This window comes from Hoplias malabaricus, chromosome 7 (assembly GCF_029633855.1).
Source record: "Hoplias malabaricus isolate fHopMal1 chromosome 7, fHopMal1.hap1, whole genome shotgun sequence".
Lineage (NCBI taxonomy): Eukaryota > Metazoa > Chordata > Actinopteri > Characiformes > Erythrinidae > Hoplias > Hoplias malabaricus.
This window is the reverse complement of record NC_089806.1, coordinates 14,864,498-14,887,477: the sequence shown is the minus strand read 5'-3', so window position 1 is coordinate 14,887,477 and position 22,980 is coordinate 14,864,498. Positions and strand designations below refer to the sequence as shown.

The 22,980-nt window shown below is 37.7% G+C and overlaps 1 protein-coding gene across 3 annotated transcripts; it reads right to left on the bottom strand.

The window, feature by feature from the left end:
• Positions 1-51: 51 nt before the first annotated feature.
• Positions 52-22,746, bottom strand: asap2b (ArfGAP with SH3 domain, ankyrin repeat and PH domain 2b). Of its 3 annotated transcripts, none has more exons than XM_066676430.1 (28): positions 22,353-22,746; positions 18,039-18,111; positions 14,866-15,011; positions 14,027-14,101; positions 13,734-13,783; positions 11,822-11,951; positions 11,021-11,106; positions 10,862-10,937; positions 10,693-10,779; positions 10,327-10,430; positions 9,946-10,015; positions 7,990-8,077; positions 7,823-7,871; positions 7,532-7,698; positions 7,146-7,279; positions 6,965-7,059; positions 6,137-6,326; positions 5,642-5,727; positions 5,438-5,553; positions 4,822-4,889; positions 4,188-4,295; positions 3,803-4,043; positions 3,598-3,696; positions 2,973-3,258; positions 1,871-1,929; positions 1,681-1,778; positions 1,007-1,132; positions 52-519 (listed from the first exon to the last, which is right to left on the bottom strand). In XM_066676430.1, the coding sequence occupies exons 1-28, from the start codon at positions 22,476-22,478 to the stop codon at positions 445-447; spliced, it is 3,108 nt and encodes a 1,035-aa protein (XP_066532527.1). In that variant the 5' UTR covers positions 22,479-22,746; the 3' UTR covers positions 52-444. The 3 variants fall into 3 exon arrangements, with proteins under 3 accessions (XP_066532527.1, XP_066532526.1, XP_066532528.1); XM_066676429.1 differs by having other exon boundaries at positions 1,011-1,132; XM_066676431.1 differs by lacking the exons at positions 14,866-15,011; positions 18,039-18,111; positions 22,353-22,746 and adding an exon at positions 14,466-14,480 and having other exon boundaries at positions 53-519; positions 1,011-1,132.
• Positions 22,747-22,980: the final 234 nt, after the last annotated feature.

The window sequence follows — 22,980 nt, the reverse complement described above, 5'->3', positions numbered from 1 at the left end:
ATATTTTCAAATAAAATAAAAACACACTTGTTCAAAAATGAATATTTAATGACTTTGTTCAAGAATAGCATCAGGTAATTTATTTTCACAAGACGAAGGGTTTGAGAGGTCATCAAACTTAAAATATAAACAAACAGTTGCTCTGCAACCACCAAAATGCTCCTGAAAACAAGAATAAGAATCTAGCAGAGTTTTGGCCTCTACAGTGAAAAATATCCCTGTGTGTACTTAACATATTAAGACAACAATGTATTGCACTTGACGGAGATGACTGACATTGACAGGTCATTATTCTCTTATTTGTGCCATTAAATGTTTAAACAGGTTAATTTGTCTTAAATGAGATCATCATCTGACAAAAATACTGAGAACAACTGTGAATATCAAATAATGTACATCGCTTTCAACAATGGCAGTGTCTGTATCCACTCTTTGGAGCTTATATCAGTCAGTGATGAAGTGAACAAATGTAACCGGGAAGGCCCCTCTTCTGGTAGGATCCCCTTCAATGTGGCCCACCTAACGATAAAAGATAATCAGAGCAGATAGTGAAAATGCATGTCAATGGGCAGAGGTAAATCAGAGGAAAATGATTTAATCTATCTCTCTGTTAGACCAGGTTTAATACTCTGGTTACGATTTGCTATAAATCCTAGGGTGAGCACATGAAAGTTATTTAAAAAGACAACAAATCATCCTACATAAATACACCAATACATTTCAAAAGGTATGAAGACTACACTTAAAATCATGTATAATCACAGCTTCTTTAAATCAGATATTCAGTTGTCCATGCACAGGATGTATAACCTCCCACAGCATAGAGATAAGGAGCAGCAGGACTGTATTCTTTGGGGTAATGTAGCTCCATACCTATCTTTGGGATGACTTTGGGATGAGTTTTTGGACGCCAATCCAATATCTAAACCCGATTTCCCACAACATCAACCAACTTTTATGTTTTTAGCTAGACGTTTAGAAATTTGAGCACAAACTGAACACTCACCCACCACTCTTTGTCTTCTTCTCCATCCACTACAATCACCTCTCCCTCTGCAAAGGTCAGCTCATCTGGGTTATCAGCCTTACACTTGTAGATGGCTTTCACTCGCTTTGGCTTCTTTGGTTTCTGCTGTAATGTTTAACGAAAAGGTATGGTTTGTTTAACATAACTATATATCTTTATATTTAACCATGACTATCAACATCCTCGTTTATTCAAAGAATAAAAAATAATTTCCCTTGGTTTAAAGGGGTTTATGAATGAATACAGTGTTTTATAGTGTCTGCCAAAATAGTTCTGAAATAGTTACATTTACAAAACCTAATAAAACAAGTGTGTATGAGGGTTTATAATAAATATCTGTACAAAACATTACACACTGGACATATTTATAGTGTGTTAAAATCTTTACAAAGTTCTTATTAAAAGGTCATGCATTATGAAAACTGACATTGTAATATACTCTAGTTTATTAGGTTTCATGAATGGTACAAATGTTATAACTCATACAAGATACAATATGTAGATATCTATCCAGGCTTCTAACATACATTGCATTTCCAGATACAGGGATTTATAGGAAGTGTAAAAAATGTTTTTAAATTTGTCCAAATTTGTGTTGCTTTTATTTTCCTGCACATATTTACTGTAAGATCATAGGAGTAAATATGTCTTACTGTTTGGGGAATTCTGGGTTTAGGTACTGGAGGTGGTGCTGTAGGTGACGTTGGTGCAGGATTGGAAGGTGGAGGAGGAGCATCTCTTTCTTTTTTTTCTGTTCAAATACCAAACAATGTTAGAATTCTTTAGCAGACAAAAATGTATAATTTGTATTCTATAAAAATGTATCCCATGTTTTGCACATGCCTGGTACATCAGTTGGTCTAGGCTTGTTAGGCTGTGTTTTGGTGACCTTTTTTTCCACTCTGAAATGATAAACAGGCTTTCAGTTTACATGACAAGAAAGTATGATATAAGAAAGTTTTATATATATATAAAAAACCTGAATTAACTATATATCGAAAACTAAATGTTAATAGCCCCCTCCAGGGTGTATTCCCTCCTTGCGCCCAATGATTCCAGGTAGTCTCTGTACCCACTGTGACCCTGAACTGGATAAGGGTTACAGATAATGAATGAATGAATGACTGAATGAATGAACGAATGAATGAATGAATGAATAAATGTTAATACTTTTGAAATATAACAAATGCAGTAGATGGAAAAAAAAACATTATAGCCCAGTCACCCAGCATCCACATAGCCTTATTTTTCAGAATACAACGAAATATGTCATCATCAAATAAAAATCTGGTGAAAAATCTAAACATTGGGCTAATGTCAGTCCTTTTTAAGCAATTACCTGCAGATACCAATGTAACTCTTATATGATTGTGATATATATTTATGTATCAGCAGAAATGGACATGAAATATTTGCTATTCGTGTTGTTAAACTAATCTATTTATTTAACAATTTATTAAGAGTGGCCAAAATATTAGCCACCATATTATTAGTATTTTGCCGCTTTCACACATGAACTCAGAATTTGTATTGAAACTCCAGAGTATCAAGATCAGAGAAGTGCTGGGGTGGTCTTTTACACAAACAACTCACTGTGGGAAATCTTCTGCATCAGGTGCACTCTCGCAGTGAGAAATAATTTATTTACTTTAGACGTGGAGCAGTGCATGTGCAGCACATGCAGGACATACTCCGGGACCTGACCTGGAGTCTTCACTAGGGCACAACCAGGATAAAGTCCAGGTAATGTCCATGACAAATGATGCAGGTAGTCACATTCACACATACAGCTCCGGAACATTCTGGATTACCATGCATGTGTGAAATGGGCATATGTCTAGAATATCCAGCCTTCTACATGTTCAGTGAGTTGTTGCAAAGTAAACATGCCTAGTTTTTTGACTGGCGGTATAACCACAAATGTGTGCTGATGGAAAACTCTTACCCTGTGGGTGGTTTGAGAGCAGGTCCTCGGGGCTGCAAGGGCACCAGGGGTGCTGTGGGTTTGTATGAGGTTGCAGGGGGCATAGGGGGAGGCACTGGAATAAATGAAGGAGGAGCAGCTGAAATTGACGGAACTGGGGGCACAGATGGCATTTGAATGGGTGGTGCTGAGGGCATGGTGGGCAAAAGAGGCACTGGGGGCAGAGGAAGGTTCTTAGGGTGGATTCTGGGCTCCATGGTGCTGGGCCTCTTCGTCATAGGAGGAGGTGGAGGGGCAGGGGGCAGAACTAGAGCAGAGCGAGTAAAACTGATTAGAGATGTATAGGTTCATCTGTTGTTTTGGAAAGTAAATAAAATGGTTTGCATACATCAGATTCCCTTATTTTTTATCACAAGCATTGTAAGATATCCTCAAAAATGCATACTGCGTATCATTTTGCATTGACTGGGTGTTCACATATTAATGGTTAAATTATACAGATGTTATTAAAAAAAGGTACCATTCCCAATTTAATTTCAGTCTGAGAAAATCACTTTCTTATGTGTGTATCACTGTGGTACACACTGTACATACAGTATAAAATGGACTGTCACAATGTTTGACACAACCGAAGCTAAAAACTTACCATACACTGAGCTGTTGTTTTCTGGCGTGGTGGGGTTGGCAGGATCTGAGGAGGATCTCTGTCTCCCTACAACCTCCATTGGCTTCCAGGCCCCGGCGCCTGAAACATTTATAAACTGTACTATTAGTTGCATTTTCAGTATTTTATTTTTACAAATCTTTGAAACATTTTAGAACCAGATTTCAGTTTAGAGCTTATTTCTTACCCACAGGTGGTCGTGGTGGTAGCTGAGGGAGGGGCAGGGGGAGTGTGTTTGAAGGTGGAGGGTTGTTGTCCATTAGGGTACCGTAGGTTTCGTTACACATCATGCTAGGAATAAAGCCCCTCTGCTTTTCCCGGACAGCACTGACCACATCCCGCATCAAGGCAGCCATGTTAGGGTGCACAGGGCCAGCACCTGGCACATAGCAGCTGACCGGGCGTTCCTCACGCTTCTGAGGGATGGGCTAATCATTTAAAACAGAAAAAAAAACATTCAAATACAGCTAACCACATAAACTCCAAGCAAGACCTAATAAAGTCATACAGTTTCAATAATCCTTGTGTAGTACTGGAACCTTAAATGAGCAAATAAGAGCAGAAGTGTGCACCTTGTCCTCCATTTCATCATCACTCTCATCGAGGTCTTCATTCCGCAGACACCACTCATATTCCACATGCACATGGACATTAAACTTGCCCGTCTGAGCCTGGATCAGCTGTGATAGTGGACAGAGGAATGCAGCAGAATTTCAGAATTTAAGAGACACAAAGTAACTTTGTAATGTTTCACACAAGTACTATATGGCTTAAAATTTGTGGACACCTTTTCATTCACCTTTCTACTAAAAGTCAAAGTCAAAGTATAGGTAGTTTTTGGTGACACTCACAAAAGAAAAAACATGGTGTATCTGACTGGTCTTGTTTGATTTAACATACTTTATATGTAGTTGCTTTTGGGACAAATCTTTTATTTCCATTTTGGCCTTTTTCATTTTTGCCAAAAAAACAAAACAAAAACCCCCTGCACCCCAAAAACAGTTGTCCTTATTACTGAATTTGTAAAATGATTGGAAGCAAAGTTATAATAAAAATTACTTGGTATAAGATGTTTTACATTAATGTACACTTCAACTTAAAGATTTAACTACATGCATTTTGCTTCTTATATAAAGGCTGTGGAATATCACGGGACCAACACAAACTGAAAAATGACTCATTTGCATATATTAAAGTTGTACCTACCAGCTCCTCACACTGTGTGTGCTTCAGTCGTCTGGACAAATCCAGAGGAGTCTCTCCTGCTTCATTAGCTGAGGAGTGTGACAGTAAGACAAATGATTTCCACATGAAAATTTAGTGAAATTATTACTTTTCCATGTGTATAATAAACACAAGGAGGAGACATACTGTGACTAAATTATTTGAAATTATGTAAGGATCAATTATAGTGGGTCACAATACCAATATATAGATATTTATGTTTATCTGAATGTGTCTTGGGCGGCAAGGTGGCCCAGCAGGTAGTGTTGCAGTCACACAGCTCCAGGGACCTGGAGGTTGTGGGTTCGATTCCCGCTCCGGGTGACTGTCTGTGAAGAGTTTGTGTGTTCTCCCCGTGTCTGCGTGGGTTTCCTCCGGGTGCTCCGGTTTCCTCCCACAGTCCAAAAACACACGTTGGTAGGTGGATTGGTGACTCAAAAGTGTCCGTGTGTGTGTGTCTGTGTTGCCCTGTGAAGGACTGGCGCCCCCTCCAGGGTGTATCCCTGCCCAATGATTCCAGGTAGGCTCTGGACCCACCACGACCCTGAACTGGATAAGCGCTTACAGATAATGAATGAATGATGAATGTGTCTCTTACTGATGGTGATGGAAGCCTTGCCCCGTAATAAAAGTTTCAGGCTCTCGCTGCTGTCTGTCAGGCAACAGTAGTGCAGCGCTGTGTTTCCTTTCCCAGTTTGCTTGTCCAAATTCCCACTACACACACACATATATAATAACAATAATCTGATCATAGTGATCTTTTTAAAATTTATGCAGTAACAAATTTGCAATGCTGCTTTACCTGTTCTGTGCAAGAAAATCTACAATATGGAGGGAGTTTCTGTCCACCATTCGTACTGCGAGGTGTAGTGCTGTCTCACCAGGCTCCTGTCAGAGCGAGAGGTGAAAATCAGTTCTTTTAATTCATGTTAAATAACACATGCTCCACACCCACAGCAAGTAAGGACTTAACAATCATGGCATTTCATGAAATTGTACATTGTTATAGCAACCCTGGTCCTTCTGGGTCATGACCCTGCTTCTTGTAGCTTTCTCCTTGCTCCATCACACCCCCTTTAACTTCAGAAGTGTTTGTTAATTAGCTTGCATCAGGTGTAGTGGAGGGCACTGTCCCACCAGGACCATGACTGAAAACCACTGGGTTATATGTTAACACAGACTACTCTACATACACAGTACAAGATCCATCATATATTCACATAATTGCTGCACTACAAAATCAAATGTGCATATTTCAGACTAAATTGTAAAAAAAAAAAATCTGCCACTAACTTACATGTTCATTTGGCATGGACAAGGTCTCTGTCAGGTCTACTCCATCAGCATACACCTGCAGCAGAGAGAAGATATCCCGGCTTTTCACAGCCTCATACAGACTGCGCAGTTTTGCAGTAGCATCTAAACGTCTGCGCTGGGCAAAGCGCTTCTCTGTGTACTTAGCCGTGATGAAGTCTTTACGGCTCTGCCTGTGGACAGACACAATAACTCAACAACACAAATCTGAAATGCTGTGACACAATTTATATTACTATGATTCATTCATTCATTCATTCATTATCTATAACTGCTTATCCAGTTCAGGGTCGCGGTGGGTCCAGAGCCTACCTGGAATCATTGGGCGCAAGGCAGGAATACACCCTGGAGGGGGCGCCAGTCCTTCACAGGGCAACAAAAACACACACACATTCACACACTTTTGACTCGCCAATCCACCTACCAACGTGTGTTTTTGGACTGTGGGAGGAAACAAGCACCCGGAGGAAACCCACGCGGACAACACACCAACTCCTCACAGACAGTCACCTGGAGCGGGAATCGAACCCACAACCTCCAGGTCCCTGGAGCTGTGTGACTGCGACACTACCTGCTGCACCACCGTGCCGCCTATTACTATGATTGAGATTAATAAATAATGTAGTATGGTTCGATTCAAATGCTTTGATGATGCTTTGAAATGCAAATGATTTTAGCAAACATATTACTAACTAAGTTTTCATTACTTGCCAGCTACGTTATCCTCATAGACCCAGGAACCAGACACTATATATGAGTTTGTTTGCCAATGAATTCTTAATTCATCTGAACTGATAAGACTCTCACTCACATGTCACTGGAGGGGTTTGGTTTAGATATGTCCTCTCCAAAGAGTTTGGCCTCCAAGATGTCATTGAAGCCTGCATTCCCCACATTCCTGGCCAGCTACCAAAGATTTGATAATGTATTATTTTTTTAACCACTCTATAAGTAAACTTAGAAAGACTTACAAAGCCTTTAGAAAGACTTACCAAGAGTTCTGATGTTCCGAGCACATCTAAAGTAAGAGACTGTATTCTGGAGTAATGCACACCCATTTCCCTGTGGATACCAGAGCATTCAATGCAGATCAGAACACCCAGGTTTGTGGAGAGCCATGTAGGATCTGTAAAAATTAAAAAGATACTTTAAAATTTAGCGATATTTTCTATGATATCACTTGCATCTGAAACATTTCTTCTGCAGTAACTCAATGTTGCAACAGTAATTTGTAATTAGGCAAATAATCTAATCATTATAACAAATAATGTAAATTGTGTAAACCTTGAAAGGTGTCTTAAGTTGCTTCTTTAGATTTGCACTGGAGCTATGAGGGTAATGTAACTAACAAGTAAAGAGGGCAGAGTGGATGACTTACTTGAAGCGCCGCAGTCACAGCAAACATCATTCCCACTCATTCTCTTCACCTCACTGACGATGGCCTTGGTCAGTTCCTGTACAATGTTGTTTTCTCCCTCATCCTGATCCCCTTTAAATGCGTTGTTCAAGGCTTCCTCTTTGCTGTTCTGTAGAACAGACACCCATCTGTAATGGAAGATAAACAGAAAATTAGATTAGCCATTAAGATAATGGTCTAATTTTCATGGTTTCTGTGAATTCACACATTATTTCTGACACGTCTATTTTCACATCCACTTTACAAACTCACATTTGACACTCTGTCTCATCTTCTGCTTGAAAATGATATGTTCTGTCATCTGTTTGAAAATGAGAGATAAATGATCAGCAAGTTATGGCATAATGGCACTTAAACAGACGTTACACTATTTATGGGCAGTGAGAGTCTACTAAGTGTCTATAGTAGATATGACTTACGGGATATCAGATCAAAGCTTTTCTTCTCTTCTGGGTTGCATTTTACTTGGCAGGTTAACAGATTCAGTTTGGCCGGGGGTGTGTTAGCCTAGAAGACAAAATGGCTATGATCACCTGACTAAAAAATTATATGAGAATGGTGCCCAAAAATAAATTGACTAAACCTCATAAACGTTGGCTTTACTCTTTAATCATTAATCGTGACTTCTTTCTGTAAGAAAACTGTGGTCATTCCTCAGGCAAATTCGGATTTGATTAATTTTTGAGTAATTTATTCAAACTGTGTTTTTCCTGTAACCCTATTATTAAATTAACAAATGCACTGTTGTGGTGACCCCCTGTTGAACTATTAGCACAAAATGAGGGTTGAAATGTGAGGAGTATGAACCCCCTGTTGGGAAAATTATTCAAACATTTTAATGCCACAATAAAAAAAAACAATTTATATCACAAAAAATAAATAATATTTACACTAAAATATGCAATTCAAGAATTCAGTTTTCAATCTTAGTCTGAACACATTTTAAACATGTTATGTTACAGTAACTACTACAAACCCCAATTTCCAGAGCAATGCAATAAGAATTCTCTTGAATATATATTTAACTAACCAAAGCACAAAGAAAGATTTCCAGTGTTTTTATAAGTTTCTTTTATAAGTTATAACTTTGAAAGAAAAAATATTTTTACTCATCAATTTAGGCCAAACATTTTGAGAGTTTAAATACTTCAATTTGAATGTTTTTCAGAGCATGACTGCAAATAATTTAGGTATTTTATCACTCCTCCATGCAGTAGCTGGGCACCAGTGGAGTGTGACATCTGATCACTCAGATGTCACCACATTACATCCTACAATGATAAATATAACCATTGGGGGTTGTCACATAACAGAGTTTGCAACTGCATTAAGACCGCAGCCTGAAACTATTACACAAGGAGAAAGTCACACATTTATATTATGCAGAACAATAAATACATTTTCTGGGCCCCATGTTCATCTGAGGCTCACCTCAACTCTTTTGGAGTGAGCTGCAAGTGTCCAACTCTAAATGAGTTTATATTTACAAAATCCTCTCTGTGAAATTTCATCTTTGTGCTTTGTCAGTTAAATAGAGATTCAGGACAATTAATAAATCACAGATTCTTGTTTTCAGCTCATTCTAAAAAATATCCCAACTTGTCTGTAAATGAGATGTGTATCATATTAACAAGTAAAGTACAGTATGCATCAACATGTTTTGGAGAGACCAGTGCAAGTCAGCAGTGAGCTCTTAACAGCCGGAAGGTACCGCCTATATTCAGTAATAATTTTCTCTATAACTCAGATCACCTCTCTTCTGCACTTCTGCAGTATCTTGTCACAAAGTACTGACTTAGACATAAAAGACGGACCCTCAGAAGAATACGCCTTTCCTTTTGGAGGGAGTGAAAGTAGTTCAGATCTAGCTCAGTTTTCTTTTTAAGGCCACTTCTCACTGTTATACTTTACTTCCCCTCAAGCTCTTCCTTCCTATCCTGCAATAACCCCACACAAACAAATTACTGATCTCCAAAGGGGGTCACCTTAAAGAACTAGTGGTGAATAAGTCCTTTCATTTGTACAATGTGTTTGTAATATCTTAAATGCATTTATACAAATTCATTTACTGTTACAAATGGATCACAGTAATGTGGCTTATTTAAATACAAATGTATTACAACTTCAAATTTATTCAAAAATAGTAAATAGATAGTACACAATTATAGGTAACATTATGAGTAAAAATGTAAACTGCTATGCATTTACAAAAGAGTAACACTGTAATCATCAGTAACAATGAATCAGTGGAAGTTTTTATTTTTTCATGTATATGTAATGGGTAGCTACATAGATATTATGCACACTTAATGTAAAAGAGAGACCAAACTTTACAAATTTATAGAAAATAGACACAGATTAAGTCAACTACTCACTGTCCCGTGGCAAATGGTCAAATATCCATTCTTTACAGAACACTTGCGCTTCTGCCACACCTTCCTCAGCCTTAAAAACAGCACACAAGCAGAAGACTTTATTACTCCACACTTTCAACTATCGGTTTGAATAACGAGGTTAGAGTTTGAGGAAGAAAAGAATGACTTGAAATGAATAAAGTGAAAATACACCACAAGTTCATATGTGTGTTTTAAACCATTTGAAGTGAGGTATAACTTGTTTTGTTATAATATTTAAATGTCAATTTTCAAAAAATAAATATTGAATTGAGTAATGTTAAGATATTTACATTATATGGGAGTCATACATCTTACATCTTACTTTTATATCAAAGGTTTTGAACAAGGCATGTACTTCACCCTTCACTGCGCTTGGAGAGCATGCCGGAACGCTCTGTGCCATAGGCCTTGTTTCCCTGCAGTTGGTGTAGACTATAGCCTGTGTTCTTATTGGACTGTGAGTCCTGTCAGAGAAAAGCGCTTTGAACACATGCATTTAAACTGTACTCCCTAAATTAAAGAACATTTTTATAAATGTGGTCACTACTACAGAAAATCTCGTTTTATTTTGTTCATAGTGCACATACTGTTTACTAGCAATCTGCATGACCTCACATTCTGCCATAGTTATATCAATTAGGGTGACATTTGGCTCAATGTTTACTCAGCAAAATTAACATACCAAGAGAGATATTGCCTTACCCCGATTTAAAAAAAGAGTCTCACCTCTTTCTGTTCTGACTGTAAAGATGATTTTAAAAGATCTCGCAGCTGGGTCAACTGCTTCCTTTCTCCATCCTGCACCTGTTTAATCTGACACATAACGTAACTATTTAAAATGAAAGTCTCTCTCATTGTATGTGTCCAAAGAGGTTAGATAGGAATAGTAACACACCGATGTTAAGTCTGTAGAGAGTTTCTCCATTGCTGGCTTGAGATTTTCCACAACTTTCAAGCCATCCTGAAAGAAACTAGAAATAACATTTTTTGATGTGTTGGAGAATACTACTTCCAAAGAGTTACACTTCTATGTTGAGGAATATAAAATACATACTTGCACTGGGCATGAAAATATTTGATAAGGTTCTGCACCAGGTCGACTCCCTTCTTCATTTTGATTTCGTTCACTTTAAGGAGATACTGAAAAATAAAGGAGGTAAAGAAAGGAGGAATACTACTTGCAGCAGTCATGAAGTGCATTACCATTAAATGGATGAATCCAGAGCCCCCCAATTATAACTTATAACTTATTTAAAAATATATGACATCTATCAAATGCAACAAATAACACTGTCTAAGACTTCAAAGACTGACATTTTCACTGAGCAGTGGGGCCCTGTCACAGATATTTTAATTTAGTAAAAGAAATGGAATTCTGTTGTTGTAAACTCAAAGTAATAAAATTCATACAAATTGTTATGTACAATTTGTTTAGTTTTTATGAAAAGAAAATATTGGATTAGCTCAAACAAAATTAATTGGTACAACAAATGCTATGTAATTGTAAATAATACAGGTAAAATGGACATTTAACTTTGCTATATTGTAACCATGTTACCTTAAAAATTTATTCAAAGTATATTTAATACTGGCATTTTTGCCATAATAAATGAATAAGTGAAAATGAAAGGAACTGAGGGAGCGAGGGAATATGTAAGTGAGTTCATCAAGTTATTTACATCTAAACATTCAAGCTCTTACAACAGACACACAGGTCTGTGTTGTGTTCAAAATATTCCATTATCTTGTGTTTTTTTAGCAGTTGCCGAACAAGACAACAATATTGATGTGGGCTTCCTCCAGCACCCTCAGTGTTTACACTTCACCTTGTTAAAAGATGAACCTCATTCCTCACCTCACACATCTGGAGCTGAAAGACTTGTCTCTCTTTCTCCATCTCCTCTGCGATTTCTCCTCCACTGATCTCTGTCCTGATCATACCATGCTGCTTAGCGTGCTCCCGCTTCTCCTTCTCAATCTTATTCCTACAATTAGCAGAATCAGAATCACTACTTGTCCAAGTATTTTACACAAACCAGGGATGTCTTGGTGAGTGCACATTGAGGAAAGTCTGTGTACAATATTCAAGAAAATATGATGACATATAAAAAGAAAATAATGGAAGAAAATATTATAAAATAACTCAGATGAGAGCCTGGTAAAATGAGCCAGAAATGTACATGATGAAGTAGAGCATGTCCACAAGTTTTAGTCATTAAATGCTGTACATTCTGTCTTTATCTTATCAGCATGCATTCACACGCTATGCTTAGGTTACACTTACAGTTCCAACACACTGAGCTAAAACAGAAATGTTTTGTCACCAGAGTCTCAGGCTGTGAGTAAGATATTCCAATGTACTCCACATGTCACAGTAATGTTGAACTTGCTTTGGCATTCCTGCTGTTTGTTTAAGGCACAGCTCTGGCACATGAGAGCAGCAGGGCTACAAGGCCAGCCCTCTGAATCAAGGGTTTGAATTGACTGTGATATTTTAGTATAAGCAAAGTTACATCACTTTTTGACTGCAAACAAAATGACAACGAACATTTGTGTTACTCAAGTGGTACACCATTGGAGCAGCGCACCTGCTTCATCCAGAGTGATGCACTTTCATTTAGTACCTTTGGGACACATTTGAGATATAATTTAATCTAGAAAATAGGGGTGGGCGATATTGCCATAAACTAATATCACGATATTTCAGGGCGTTTTGGCGATAACAATATTTTTGGCGATATGAACATAACACTGAAAAACCTTTTATTAATTTCATAAACACACTATTGCAACTAAATAAATGCTATATTACTATAAACCATATTAAATAAAGTATATTATACACAATACCATGGTGTATTGTACAGTTATTTTGTAACCAAACCACCTCCATATGAAGTCATTGCCCTTTATTTGGAGCAAATTCCTCTGCCTCAGAGCCACTCTCCATCGTACTTTACTGTGTCTAAATCACTTGTAAAAAACGTAGGCCATATTATGGGTAACTGATTGCTGTTATTACGTCAACAAGTCAGAATATCACTATTATCACTATATAGATGTTTTATATCATTTTAAAAATGATGACGATATTAACACGAGCGATACAATATGGCACAGCTCTACTAGAAAATCAAATAATTCAATACAGAACTTGACCTCAGTAAGGTTTTTGTGTCCTTGACTGCCATTAAATCCAGAATGTTCCCACATTCTATATGAAGTGTTTAGTAAGATTGTATGACTATATGTATAAATGAGTTTAAAGAAAATGAAAGCTAGAAAAAACACAATTGTTACAGTTTAACGATGAATGTAGAAATTAATCTGTTTTTGTCTACATGGGTATCAGGAGACATCGGTAAAAATTTGTTGCCAAAAATTATTTTACAATTTTACAGAACGTTTTCCACTATATTTTTCCCATTCTACTAACCCCTGACATTCAAAACTCTTAATAAATTACCAGTTGTCTGTTCTTCTTCTGTCCACAAAAAAACCTGGAAGTCTAGTTTACAATGTTGTTTTTTAACTCTCTAGAAAGAAAAAGAATGTTCCACTAGACACTAAGCTGATACTGCTATAACTCTAGGCTTATCTACACTGTGATCATTTTACAGCTTATCTGCTTTGTAACTTGAACTCAACTGCCATTCATCTATTACTGACATGCTCCTGAACAAATGCCATAAACATAAAAGAAATACTACCCTCAAAATAACAGTAACATGAATAAAATAAGGAAATCATGTATGAGTGCTGCTTACACTTTTGTTTCATAGTCTTTCCAGGCTTTGTCAAAAGGCTTCTTTAGATCCTGTCAGTGGAAATGGCTGTTATTCAATGTTGTTGTTGATACATTTTATATAGTACACATTTATTTTTGCATACCACTCAGAGCTTCATAAACACATATGCGAACACATGCATACGGTATACAGACTAAATAACTTCAAATGTGAAAAGAAAACAATTATTATAATATATATTTTTTTAGTAGTATTACAGTCATCACTGTCTTTATTATCAGCTGAAATACTTGTAAAAATCAATCGAATACCCCTTTGACTCCTTTCAGGTCTCCTTTCAGCAGACTGTCTAACGGGAAAGTGATGATGTTGTTCATGTTCTGCAGCTGCGAACACAGTAAGATGGGCAGGATCAGTTTAACATGATAAAATGAGAAGTCTTCTTATCTCCATTTTTTATCATTCTAATGTATTTTGAATTCACCACAGTGAGTCTACAGTGTGATCTCTGTGTGGTCAAAATAATTCATGGTCTTTTAACACTGTAAAAAAAAACATTTAAAGGCTATTGCACTGTGAGTGAGTATAGCAAACAAGGACACAGTGTCTTTGCTGCTAAGCACTGAATAGCTCTGCCATGTGAAGAAGTCCTAAACATGAGTGTGTTTGTATGTCAGTGGGCAAGACAGTTACAAGCCAGCAGTTAAAAAAAGCAGCTTCAATAGACGACTGCTGAAAAAAAAGACTCACAGCTCACTAACACTGTCCTTGTATGGCAAAACAATATCAGCGCTCTGGTTCCCACAGCCACCAGACTAAGGAAGTGCTGCTAATAGAGCAAAACAATCACAGTGATGTGGGTAAGAAAGAAATGGCAGAGAGAGAGAGAGCGCAAGAGAAAGAAAGAAAGAAAGAAAGAAAGAAAGAAAGAAAGAAAAAAAGAAAGAAAGAAAGAAAGAAAGAAAGAAAGAAAGAAAGAAAGAAAGAAAGAAAGAAAGAAAGAAAGAAATCGATCGAATAATTAGGGAGTGTTTTGTGTATGAGTGAGCAAGAACAATAAACTTTATAACAATGAGAACAAAAAAGGAGACATGAAAGATATGGAGATGTAGAGAAAGAGAGGGAGGGAAGGAGAGCAAGAAACACTCACCAGGTTCTTAAAGAGAGCAGTGAGCTCTTTGGTGAACACAGAAAATTTAATGAAGGCCGCTCCGACACTTGGGTCATCTCTGCTCATACAGGATTCGCCAAACTTCTCCAGAGCCTGAATGTACTGGTCCTCATTCTCTACATGGGCTGAGAACACACACACACACACACACACATACAGAGAGATACATTACCTTCACCCTGTGATTATTATTTAAAGGGGTATTTCTCTTATTTGTAATTTTTTTCATGAACATTCTTAGTTTATAATGTTGTAAACTTAATCATTCAAATTAGAATGTGAATATGAAAAGGGAACCAAACACTTTCGTTTTATACCTCTAAGCTCAGTCAATAAGTTTCTCTGCACGGTGTCGTATGCAGAACGTAGAATTGTTCTTTAATGAGGTAACAGATTTTTTTTCTATAGGAACTTAACTACTAATAACCCTTTTAACTTCCAATGGTATGAAATCAAAAGAGTTAATAATCAGTAATTAAATAAAAATCAGCAAATTTTTAAAAGTAATTCCAGAGCTCTGTGTGTGAGGCCTGAACCTGTTTGTGGAAACCTGGCGTCTCATTTATAAAGGGTGCGTATGCACACAAAAATGGGTCAAATGTACGTAAGTAACATCTCATGCAGAAACTGTGATTTATAAAGAAATATTTGTCGTAAAAATGAATTTATATTTAAGCAAGGTTTAACCCAGCCATACCTGTAAAACTTTGTGAAGAGAGTGCAGTAGAATTGTTTTATTCTCGCTTTTTTTCACTCTGTATTTTATTCAGATTTATTTTTTCATTTAAATTAATTTAGTCAACTTTGCTTTATCTCATTGTAATAAATTCATTTGCAAAATGCTTTTTAAACTCTGTTTTGAGTGCCATATAAGTTCATTATTATTATTTAAGAAATTAAACTCCATAACAGACAGTAAATCGTTATAGGCTGGTAAAAGTTGCAGATAATTACAATCCTTAAGAGCTATAGCTTGCACATAATCACAAGTCTATAAACAGTCTGTCATAATGTTTTTTTGGTGCTACTAATAACTATTTAACTGACAAGTGTTTTCAGAGATCATGTAGACTTATTGCGAACAATGATGGCTGGTTAATGAGCCGATTTAACACTGTTTACTGCTGCAGCCATGACTGAAGCCTTCAAAAAACACATTTTCCTCACCTTGACCTCATTAACAATAACCTCTACCACACCGTGTCCAAAGTTTCTCTTTTTTGTCTTTCAGTCCTCCATTGTCTACACTATCTCACGCGGAAATGAATGGAAGAACCCATATTTAAATATTCACAAGGTTATTTGCATCGAACATTTATAGGTAAATGTGGCCGTTAAGGAGGTGGAACTTGAGGCTGGTTCATCTGTGCACTTTTATAAAGAGACAACAGCGTTCAGGTGTGCGTACTCACGGTTTTATAATCTGACTTTTTTGGGGCGCATGCTATTTTCTGGGTCTTTGTGCACATGTAGATTCATTGCAAATGAGGCCCCTGGTCTTTTTAGGGGTGAAAGAGGACATTCTTTCAAGTCATTATCAAATCTAGCTTATCTGGACACATTATTCAGAATGTGTGACTAATTAAGGCTCTAATATAAAGCCTGTGTAATAACAGTGCTGCACAGTTTGTTAGCTTATATCGGTTGGAGAACTATGAGATCCGGACAACCGTCCGGAAGAAAGAGGAAACTCTCATCAAATATCAAACAAAACATATAAACCATATAAACAATATTTTACACTTATCAGAATGTTTCTCACACTCTGAGTCTAAGTTAGATGTTATCATTCACACCTATTTAATTCGTTGCTGCTTGCAAACGAGTTCTGCTAATTTATTTCAGACTCTACATTTTAGAACCAGTCCCCCCCTATTATAAAGCACTAATTACACAAATTTACTTTTTAAGAGTCATGTAAAACCTTCAGAGATCTCTGCTATACATCCAGTACAAGGAAAATGGTACTATAAACCCTATAAAGTACCAACAAAAAAGTCATAAACCATATCACAACTGACAATGCACAAGGTCACACTAATAATTTCAGATGTTTTAATGAGCACCAAACAGAGACACAGGTGTTCCACTGTGCACACACCTTTTGTATAATCTCTATGAAATTAACTGGGATGCTCTGGATCTGCAGCTACAAAAGATCACCATGATCAATAACAAATGTGGGCTAGAGGGATGTTAAGACACCACCTCACCTCGCCAGGCTACGGAGCAGTTGAACTATACCTTCTGGAGTGACAAACCTCCATCCAATACCTGTTGGAAAAGTTGGAGTGGTGTCTGTGATTCAGAGCTAATCATTCACAATTAGTACCTGACCTCACTAATGCTCTTGTGGCTGAATACCAGCAAATCCTCACAGCAGTATTTCGACATCTAATTTAAAGCCTTCCCAGAAAGATTTAAATGCTGAACTGACAGAGAAGGGTAAAAAGCTAGTGCGTGAAAAGGGGAAGTGAGATAGAGGCTTGCTGAGACAGGTAGCATTTTGTAAGACAGAACGAATGGAATGTGAAACAAAAGTCATGTCTCGCTTTTTTTAGAGATCTTTCTTTCTCCTTGAGTAAAAGTGAACAAGGTTTAACTGGGTTCACCATCAAAACATTAAGTGGGGTTAAAGATAACATACGAAGAGTTAATGAATGATTGTTAAGAGTGTTTAAATGCTATATGCTTCCTGTACCATCTGTATTCAGAATTCTTTCAAAGCCACTGAGATGTGTGATATGAAGTGAGCTTTTATTTGTCTATATCCTTTTCTCAGAAACGGTGTCTTGATAGCAGCTCATCTTTTCACATAGTGCTGAGCTATATTCTGATGGTTCATACATATTAAATTCTAGCAAATACTGAGTGTGGGTGAACGTGTAAGTGTGTGGAGACTGGTGCCCTGTCCAGGGTGTGTTCCTGCCTTGTGCCTAATGATTCTAGCTATGCTTAAAGAGTGAATGATAAACATATTTCATAGCCTTTTCAAAATGGCTGAATACACCTAAATATTTTAATACATATAATATTTAATGAAAATGTCTTTCAGTGTTTATCTATATATGCCACATCACCCACTTGAGACACTTCCAGGAGAGGACAGTTGTGAAAAGAGGTAAGATTGAGGTCATCAAAAAAATACTCACTGAGTCCAGAGTTGTTTATGGCCTTGACCGATTTCTTCATTTTGCTCAGAACAATACGGTCTGCATCTAGAGACTGCAAAACATGAGAAGGTTTTTAATTGAAAGAGACACTGAATGCAAAACCAGGACAGAATACATGGTTCAACACAGCTGGGGTGTGCATTTTATAACGTACAATGACATACAAAGCACAAGATTGGAAATTGCTCGTGGACGTAGGTAAAAAACTGCAGGATGGTAGGACTGTAAAGCTAGCTTGGAGATGGGTGGGTCTGGGATGCCAGACATTACTGTTGAGTTTTCTGGAGGTGTTGTGGGCTTAATTCAGCAAAATATCCACCAGAGGAGGTGCTTACCTGATGACCCCTGTGAAGAGGTCATGATACAGTGGCTGGTTTGGGTACTCATGGGCTGGGCTCAATGAGTAAACGTAGATGTTATGGGTAGCTGGTTGCTGATCGGATCATAAACGACCACAGCAACCTTAGTGTTGAGATGTAGGATTCAACAGGAATTTTGGTGGCTGCAGGTAGGAAGAGAGTGTGGTGGGCCCTATGTGAAGCTCTAATGGATTGGCATAGGATATTTTACATCTTACCTTGTGTATGATTATAATTATTGATAATGATTCAGTTCAATGAATCGCACAACTCCCCCACAACTCAAACAGATTTGATTATTTTATACAACTCTGAATTATTTTAACACTGAAAACATCAGTGTGACTGGAGTGACAGTACAAAACAGAGTAGTATAAAATTCAAAACAATATACTACACCTTGTTTGTTTAATAATGAGTGCACAGTTTATTGGATAATATTATCATGAAGAATAATGAATTCTAACAATTCAAAAATGGATGCAGTATCTTTATACTGATACATTTAGATGGATAAAAGTACAGGAAAAGTTCCAGTGACAGTAGCTTTTCGGAGTGCAGATCTCATAATTGGAATACAAATATAAACAGCATAGAGCCAAGCGTCAGTGAAGACTGTATGAGGCACTAATATAATGCATCTTACTAGAAACCTTATTCATAACTAATTGCTCAACTTTTTAATTCCTTAAACAAGTAATCCTCTGTAGCTCCTAAAATTCACAAACGCTGTTCCAATGCCTTTTCTGCAGCAAGTCAGAATGCATTAACATGTAGATATCGGGTAAGCCCAGAGTGAGTCATGCTTTAGGAATTGTCTTAGATATGAGGATGGAGTTTACACAAGAGCACGTATGGCCCAACACCCATTCAAAACCCTTACTGCTGAACAGTGTACACTCGTTGTCCATTTTATTTGCTCCACTGACTAAATAGGTGCTCTTTACAGTTCTACAATTATAGCCTGTAGTTAACTGGTTTCTCTTCATAATCTGTAAGTCTCCTTTTACCCTCTTCCTCAAAAGGTCAGGACCCCCAGAGTATCCTCTGTATCCTCTGGGTGGTGAATCAATTTCAGTGCTGCAGTGACACTTACGTGGACCAGTGATACTGATTTTTCATCATGCAGTGCATGGTGTTTGCTGTGTGTTAGACATTACATGTCAAAATCTCAGTAGCCCACCCTTATGAATACTCCTAAAAATAATTAAGGTGGCAACCGCTCTGTACAAAGGTATTCAGTTGGGTATGAGAGTCTGTCAAAGAAATAAACCTCTAAAGTGACACTGAAATAACATAACAATCCTCAGCACACAGACAGTTGTTTTGTAACTGTTTCACAACTAAAGAGCCTGAGGAAATATTGGCAAACCTGTAGAATATGAGAGAGAGGAAAACGTACAGGCAGAAGTACAGGGAAGAGCAAGGAGACCAGGATAAGGGAGAGAAACTGAAGTTTAAGGGTGGGTGGGTGGGTGGGTGTGTGTGTGTGAGAGAGAGAGGAATGAGGAAGGGATAGATAGAAAGGCAAAGAAGAGAAGAGTAGGAGAAGAAGAAGAGAAGTAAGACTGAACAAGGCAGGGGGAATAAGAACAGAGGCAAGTAAAGACAGGAGCACGGGCAAGCAGAGCCTCAGGGGAACACATTTCAGAGAGAGGGAGAGGGAGGAGAAACTAGGAGTTTTGAGGAGATCCAAGGCAGGTTTCAGCAGGACACAGCAAAGTGGAAGAACTGGAAAGGGGAGTATTACACACAACGTTCAACTGAACTCACAGCCATCTTTGATCTGTGTGTGTGGGTGAGTGTGTGTGTGTGTGTGTGTGATAGTGAAACAATATCTATTTTGATGCACTGAATGGAGAGAGAAACATTCACCCAATAACCACACACACACACACACACACACACACACACAACACAAACACTGAGGCTGCAAAATACAAAGATAATAGTGTTGAAATATTTTACAGCTACATGTTCTCCTTTTGGCAGATGATAGCTGGTGCCACAAATGCCACATAAACTCAAACTAATGCTAGTAAGTTAAGGTCACTTTTTCATGAAGTGAATACACAAACATTTTCAATTTGGAGGCACAACGACGCTGCAATCTTGTAGGTATCTGCAGATATCTGCTGGATCAGATGTTAGGATCTGACAGATATTTCATTGGTGTATTCATTGTGCTCTGTAAGAGCAGAACACTAGTCAACAATGTAAAGAATCTAGAATCTACAAATACAATGTGAACAAATGCTAAAATACCACACAGAAATGCATGCTATATTTGCTGACAGTTGGTAAAATAGGCTGGCAATCCCTAACCCAAGTAAGCACACATAGCAGTAAGTGTCTTGGGTTGTGAATGATGCATATTTTTAAGTCACTCTGGATTAGAGCATCTCCCACATACTGAAAACAAATCTAGACCCAATGTCTACATCTAATAAATTCTACTACTGTAAAATTGGGCAGATATGTCCTTCAAAAATACTGTATGTCAACATTTTCCCCAGAAGTGCTTTACTGGAAACTCACTCATTTTCAAGCATTGGCTTGACCTGGAGAGTTACTTCCTCTACGAGCTGAACTTTAATTGCATCTGTGGTACCAAAACACTGTGTTAGACTCTCAAATTTGCTGCATGGAAAAAGCACTTCCTCTCGGTGAACCCACACTGGCTAAAATACAGATGTAAAAACAGACTAAAAAGACCATAAGGGACACAATCACAGAGGTATTAAAAGTTTCAAAGCACTGAGTCTAATTCAGTATATAATAAACATAAACACTTTGGCTGTTCATTATTTCCAACTTCTCAAAGCAAGTGAAATACGCAAAATCACCCTAGTGACCGTAAATCTTGGTCTAGTTCTCACAAAGATCTTCTAATTCCAGTTTAACTGTCCACAAAAGTGGAAGTGGAAATGTACAGGTTGGTAATCCTCAAAAGTGCAAATGTCCTACCACTATACTTCAAACTGCCCCACTTACCAACAAAAAGCTTGGAATTGAATTGTGTTTTGGTCACTATTGTCTAAAATGAAAGGCAGAAATGTGATACACAAAACAGTCTTCATTTTCCTGACAATATCACTGCAAAAACAGTGAGACTTTATAAATCTAAGACAATTGTTTTCACTGATATTTTACACAATTTTTATGGATCTAGTACCGACTACTATTTTATGGCATTATCCATGTAACCAGCACAGTCTCTACTATTTTATTCTATTATATAAGCACTGATGCTTTATTTTCTGTACTTTAGTTTTTCTAAAGGTTTATTTTCTAAAGGTTCATCACAGTCACTATACATCTTTCTTAATATTAAGTCTACTTTCCATGTAGTAGCTTAGTCATGGGTACAGTAGCTCTGTTTTGCGGAGGGCTACAAGGAGAAATATTATCAACTGAATGTTCAGAGTAGAATCTCTGAATTTTTGAGAGTCTATAACAGAACAGAAATATAATTAACGTACTGACTTTAAACTACATATAATGAAGCTAGACAAGTTCAATAGAAAGCAGCAGGGTTTATGTCTAAGATCTGTTCTCTGTAACAACTGCTCCTAGATATATATGTATATATCAATGACCTAAATATGTAATAAATGTTTAATTGTACATTAAAACACATTTTCGTTCAAACATTAATGGAACAGAGCTGAGTGTGGGCGAGGTTCACCTCCAGTTAAACTGAGATGGAGAAATCTTTGATTTCACAAGGAGGAAGTAATTTTCTTTTCCTCTCTGGGCAAAGAATTTAAACACTCGCCTGAAACAACAGCAGTATCAGTGAACCAGCCTATAGGTACAAGCAGTGGTCAGAAAAGTCCCTCTAGACTGCGCTAACTTCCTCTGGGCATTTCCATATTGTGACTGAATGTCTTTAGACTGTTTACAACAACAAATACAGCAGAGTTGCTCTCACCTCCTCCAGAGCTGCAACTGTATTCCTACAGGAGCTCATCCGGGTGGTGAAAATAGAAGTGGTGGGAGCTTTGAAGTCCTCATTGGTAATGTCCATAAACTCTGAAACTGTCATTTGGTCCGGCATGTCTGCTATGTTTCTTTTTAACCACTAACAGAGCAAGACAGAGCAATTCCCTTTTTCGGAAAAGAAAAATAAGCAGCCTTTAGAACAGAAGGTCGACTTTCTTCCTGGGAGTTCTCTTCTTGATTAGACTACCTCAGAAGTCCGCTGAAGACGGTACAAACTCACGCAGAAAGCCGGACACACCGGACACACTCGGGAGGGTCATTACAGTCCATGACAGAGGCCAGGGTTTACTCCATTAACTTCGTCTGCTCACCTTCACTCACACTCTCCGGAACCCGCCCGAGAGAGAGAGAGAGAGAGAGAGAGAGAGAGAGAGAGAGAGAAAGAAAGAGAGAGGCAGACACTGTACACACTGGACCAATCAGAATGCGTACTGTACAACGATGATCCAATTAGGGCGGGCTTCGTAAAATAGACCAATCAGAACTAATGCTGTTAAAGGTAACCAATTAAAGCATACAATATATGGGTGTGTTTAACTGAACTGATTGAAATTTAA